This window comes from Debaryomyces fabryi (genome assembly GCF_001447935.2).
Source record: "Debaryomyces fabryi strain CBS 789 chromosome Unknown contig00289, whole genome shotgun sequence".
NCBI lineage: Eukaryota > Fungi > Ascomycota > Pichiomycetes > Serinales > Debaryomycetaceae > Debaryomyces > Debaryomyces fabryi.
The window spans coordinates 1-5,855 of record NW_015385715.1 but is presented as its reverse complement, the minus strand read 5'-3'; the positions used below and the strand labels follow the sequence as shown (position 1 = coordinate 5,855).

At 33.5% G+C, this 5,855-nt stretch overlaps 2 protein-coding genes across 2 annotated transcripts; one reads left to right on the top strand and one right to left on the bottom strand.

Moving 5' to 3' along the window:
- Positions 1–67: 67 nt before the first annotated feature.
- Positions 68–1,489, top strand: AC631_05814 (uncharacterized protein; the record flags this gene model as incomplete). Its single annotated transcript, XM_015614643.1, has 1 exon — positions 68–1,489. A coding segment is annotated over one exon (1,422 nt), but the record flags the coding sequence as incomplete, so codon positions are not given.
- Positions 1,490–3,589: 2,100 nt separating this feature from the next.
- On the bottom strand, positions 3,590–5,191 carry AC631_05813 (pepsin-like aspartic protease; the record flags this gene model as incomplete). The annotated part of the gene is made up of 1 exon (XM_015614642.1): positions 3,590–5,191. One exon carries the CDS (start codon positions 5,189–5,191, stop codon positions 3,590–3,592), a length of 1,602 nt encoding a protein of 533 aa, XP_015464529.1.
- Positions 5,192–5,855: the final 664 nt, after the last annotated feature.

Sequence of the window (5,855 nt, the reverse complement as noted above, 5' to 3'; positions counted from 1 at the left end):
GAATGAGCATACTTGTATTCCCATCGGCCCGGCATTCGACGAAGATAGAACAATTCATGAGTTGAAGATTAATGCTTACTTGAAAAATGCTAATAAACCCGAGTTATTTGATTCACTCATCAATACAATCTACGAGAAAAATATCGAAAAGAAAGATTATATCCAGGCAGCATTAACAATGGAACTATTAGCGTCAACTTATAGTTGGGATCAGAATACTATTCTACGTGCAAGTTTAAGACCAAAATTTCAGCGGCAAACCTCATTTGAAAGAAAAGAAACTTTATTCAATATTATTGCCAAGAACTTTATAAAAGGTAATAACTTAGAAAGAGCACTTGAAACATATAACGGATTATTGGATTCCTATCGCTTGCATACCTATGATCTTAAACGCTTTGCTAATGTTCACACAAAAATAGCAAATTTGTATAAAAGTATGGCAACCTCAGATAATTTGAGTTCATCCTATTTTAGGGTCACGTATGTTGGAATGGGCTTTCCGCCAAGTGTAAATGGGATAATACAAATATTTGAAGGTAGACCTTTTGAACGCATCAAATCTTTTCATAACAGAATGTTGGAATTACATCCTGGGGCGCGAATTATTCCTGATCATTGGGAGGCTCTAAAATTAACGCAAAGCTCTCGAAGTGGGAAATATTTACACATTAGTTCTGTAGAACCTGATGCTGAAATTTCTGGGAAATCAATTAATGCAACTTTTGGTGAAAGAAAATATGCGAAAAATAAGGAGTTAAGATACTTCTCGTTGATAAGAAAATTAGGTGATACAAAATCCATTTATGATTTATGGACAGAAGAAATTACTTACGAAACTAATCTTCGATTTCCGACCATTTTAAATAAAAGTGACGTAAGAGATATACAAGTTGTCAAATTATCACCATTGGATAATGCTGTCAGGACAATTGAGCACAAGTATAACGATTTGGCTCAAGTTGAAGCCAAGCTTATCAATGCATTTAAAGAGAAAAGTGAATATTCATCATTACTCAAAGATTTGAGAGCGCTTTTAGCTGGGGTCGTTGATTCTCCAGTGAACGGCGGTGTTGAGCAATACAGAAGGTTTATGTATGACGATGAGTATGGAGACGACCAGAAACGTATGAAAAATGCGTTTGATAAACTATGCGTAATTTTAGATAAGTGCTTGCAAATTCATTCGAAATTGGTTACTCCTGATATGGAATCCTTTCATGATGCGCTATTACAATTGTTTAAGAAAAACTTTACAGAAGAAATTAAAAGGTTGAAACTTTCCGGTGAGCATTTGTCTGCTTATAATCACAACTACTATCAATCACTGACTTTTTTTAAGACTGAATTACATCTGACACTGTCATCAGATGAGACGGGTGTCTCTAGTTCTGCATCGAATATTTCTTTTTTTGATCTGTCTTCTCTGAAATTAAGCATGCGTGCGAGTAAACTATTCAATTGGAAGAAGTTAAGAAGTCAGAGATAAGGCTATAGTATGAATTATTTGTGAACCAAAGTTGGAATTAGAAGTTCTGAAAGAATTTAACTAGTAGAGATAAGAGAAGCTTACTGGAGATCCCTGTATTTAAGACACGAAGGTAGTGATTGCCAGACTAGTAATCCTCTTACTAATCCTGCAATCGTCTAGATCCTTGCATGATAATAGAAGTTGAGACAATAGCTGTATACTGTTCGTAGTGGGTGCAAGAAAAATCAGATCGCAAGAATAGTTGATTTAATTAGATATATGTTAAGTTAGAATATATAGAGGATTATATGTAAAATACGTGAAAAAACATCGATTCGTTTTGTAGGCTCTTGATTAAACATCAAGGATTTAGTTTTGGTACTGAATAAGGCATTTGCCAATTTGCTCAAGGTGGAAAACCTTTACGCTTCCGAATAAAGCTTTATTACCAGATCATTCTTGTTGGGAACTGTCACATTAGATATAACTTTCGAAAATAGGAATGTTGAGAGGTAAAGTTAATGTCCCAATTTCAAGTCAACATGAAGAAACAGGATGTAACGAATGAAAAGAACATATTTAACAATGATAAGGCTCATGCAGAAAAATGTTCATATTTTAAGATTTGTTTAATTAAGGAAAGATTCATTTCAAAATTCTTGGCCATTTTAATTTTTCAATGTTTCAGATATTGCATATATTGCATATATTCAATGGCATCATTACTTAAGAAAGAATAGACTCTGGAAAATTATCTATATTTGTCACAATCAATATCCAAAAACCATAAAATATCTCGGATGGACTCTAAGATAAGGATTCATATGTGACTTCGAAGCATGATAAAAGCAGACTTAGAAATATATATTAAATTTTGATTCTTTGACTCCTGGAATCTCAGAATCATCTTGAATACTACTATTTGATTCGCTAAATAATGCTGCTTGCAATCCTCTTTGAAGTAGCTTTTAATGTCTATAATATTGAGCTGCGAAATATACCTACTGTCTACATAGCGTGGTATATATTTGTTTGCAATTTCTCTGCCAAAAGACTATTTTGTCACTATGCACTAAAACAGATAGGCTTACAATTTTTCGTATATGTAATTCATGCAACTCCATTTAAGAAAAACCCAGTGTTAAAAGTCAATGCAAAAAGGAGCAGCATTTTGTTCGTCGGATTTTGGTTCTCAGCAATATTTGACTTCAACACAAATTCGATATGAAAAAAATAGATAAGATATAACTAACATATTATAAGATGCTAGAAATAACTGTCTTTTAAATTTGAAGTTTATATGACATATTTCAAGATTTTCACATTTTACAATTATCACAAAATTAATAAATTTTCAACAACTTCTGTAAAAATGCGAAATTTTCGACCTCCCAAATTTATATTCTTCTCTTACTAATGGGTAAGGCATATTGGCGGGCTATAGGCAATGTGTATCCTGACACAGTATAAAATTCAAGGTTTTGGAGGTGTGTATTTGATGGAGAAAATTCTAGCTTATCTAATGCCGGATTGTATATTAGGTAATTCTATATTTATGTATTTGGGTTTCAAAAGCACCATGACATCATGGCGCTTAAAAGTAAACAAAACCACGATTCCAGTTTGCTTGCCTTTGTAAATTCATATATCTTTTATATATAATTATTTTATTAAAAGTACCTGATCGGGTTTTTTGGTACTTCGAATAACTTAAGTACTTTTTCTGTTTCGGCTTTATTATTAATTCGGAAAAAGCAAGCCCACAGGGTGATACATAATTATCCCCTCAGTTTTATTATGCAAGTGGGTTATAAAATGTAGATTCTTAATGCACAAATGTCTGACATTAGCTAGTCGTTTCAACTATGTAAAGTATTACTCTAAATAAGCTTCAGAAGATTTTACTCGTTCTATATCCTTGGACTATAGGTATTTTGATTTCTAAGATATTGTTCCAAGATATGAGCTTACAACACTGCACCAGGAAAAGTCCTTTGCATAATCGTCGCGAACCTGATATTTCACCATATTTAATAGCTGTGGTTGCTACTAATCACTTCTAATATAATTTATGAACGAGATTTTAATAAAAGCTTATAGTATGAAATTTAATCTAAATTAATACAAGAATAAAGGTACCGTAATACTCAATCCAATAAATAATCCATAAACCTTACCTTTGGAAAACCTATTCATTGAAGCACCGGAGCTTCTTCCACTTCTTCCACCGGAATTAGAACCACTCCCAAATGTTCCAGCTGGGCTATCTGATTCTACTACTGAGCTCGGGAGAGATGTAGACGAGTATCCTGGAGCGCGTACGGCATTTGGAACTGAAGATGAAATAACTGCAACATCCTCCTCCGTTGTATGTCTAACCTGCGCCATAGAAATTTCCAAATCATCCAAATCAATAACGAGATATGCACTTCTTAATACATTATCTCCAAATAATATGTAATCAGAATTTGATTGTTCTAAAATACTCAAAAAGCATTGGTTATAGCTATATCTTTGAATCAAACTTGTTAGAGGTACATCTATTCTAACACCACTAAAATCAATACTGAAGAAATAAGAATTATTATCAATACAATCAACAATGTAAGCCCCCAAAGATGATGAAAACTGACCATTTAGGGTTTCCCCAAGAGAACTTAAAAGAGAAGTAGGAAAATAAGAAAATGTAGACCCAGTATCCAAAACAGCTGTGTAATCATTGGAAGTTATTTCCACTTCAGTATTCGAATCATTTAAGGAAATCCCATTTACAATAACTTCAATTCTAATAGGGTCCGAATATCCATAATTTCTTGCGGAGTTTACAATCTGCACCGTCTGCAAATCACCAGAGTACTTAGCAGAATCGACTGCTCCAAATAATACAGTGCCAGTTCTTGAGTCTTCGTCACCTAAGTAAATTGAATAAGCTGCTTTATTGATAGCACCTTGATTTCTTAATTTCAATGGCAAATTTTCGTATTGATAATTACCTCCATTCTGATTGGAGTATGTAGTTTCTAGTCCTGAAAGTCCTATACCTAATATTCCAATGTCTGAAGTTGTGTCATTTGAAACTGCAAATGATAAATCCCTTACAGTTATATTGCCAAAACTAACATTATCAGTACCCCAAAATCCGCGTGCATATGTTCCATCCGCATAACTAATCGAGAACCTATTGGCTGACTGGTTTCTGCTAAAGGTGTCAGAGTCGGAAAACCTGAATGATCCGTATCTTGTACACTCATTATCTGAAGATTTTAAATTTTTGAGGTCATTTCCTATGTAACTACTTCCCGAATTTCTAATGTCCAGGTTTAAGTCCGAGAGGTTAATATTCCATACAGGTCGAAGGCTTATCTCTGAAGTTGTACCTTTTCTTTCGGCTGCATTTTGATTCACATCGTAGATATTATCTTCAGGATACTTTCTGCTCAGATCTTCCTTCATTTTCGTTAACTTACTATCCACTTGTATATCCCTCTTGGACAATGATCTTTCGCAATTTGAATCATGTGCCGTAACCCATAAATCTGATGATCCAGTATCAACCAAAACCCCAATTTCATCTTCATTAGAGCCAACCTCAATGTTAGCTAAGTAGAAAGTCTGTCTATTTCGTAATTCCATTTCTGTAGAATCTCTCTTAGAAACATAGGGTCTTTCATCAAATGGTATATCTCTCTTAGCATTCCCTCTCAAAACCTTAAAGTCCATTTTGAAGGTAGCTATATTCTCACCAAGCACCATGTTTAAAAATGCTAGAGGCACTAATATTGTAAACGCTTTCATTACGTATTTTGCATAACAATTGAGATGTGTTAGGAAAACATTTAGGATCATATCTATATATACATATATATAGTGGAGAATAGTACTTATCTATCTTTTTGTACAGACAAGTAATGTTCCATGAGAGTTTTGAGCATATTAGACCTAGTCCAACTAGCAGAGATAATGCCTAAGCCTTGTATTCGAGCGTTAAATTTTCAATCTAATGACCGTTGTAAAACTTTTCTTGGCTTTGATGATTCTAAGCTATTTTCTTAGTAATCTTTTGGTTACATAATTCAAATTAAACAAATACTTTAGTATCTTATATGGTTGCTTAAAGAAAATTTGTGATACTGTACAGCTACGGTATCAGATTTGTAATTTCTATGCATAGACGAGTGCACTACTAAAATATCTTTGAGTTGCAAATCTGGAAGATATCGGATATAACGGGAATAACGGAAATACTGGGGAGGATGTTTATACTGTTACAATTAACAGGGATAGTCTAAATTCCTGATTGTCTGTGTACACTCATTAGCATTAGACTTCACTCATATGGTATACAAGGCTTCAAATATATTCCTTGGTAATATAAAATATTATC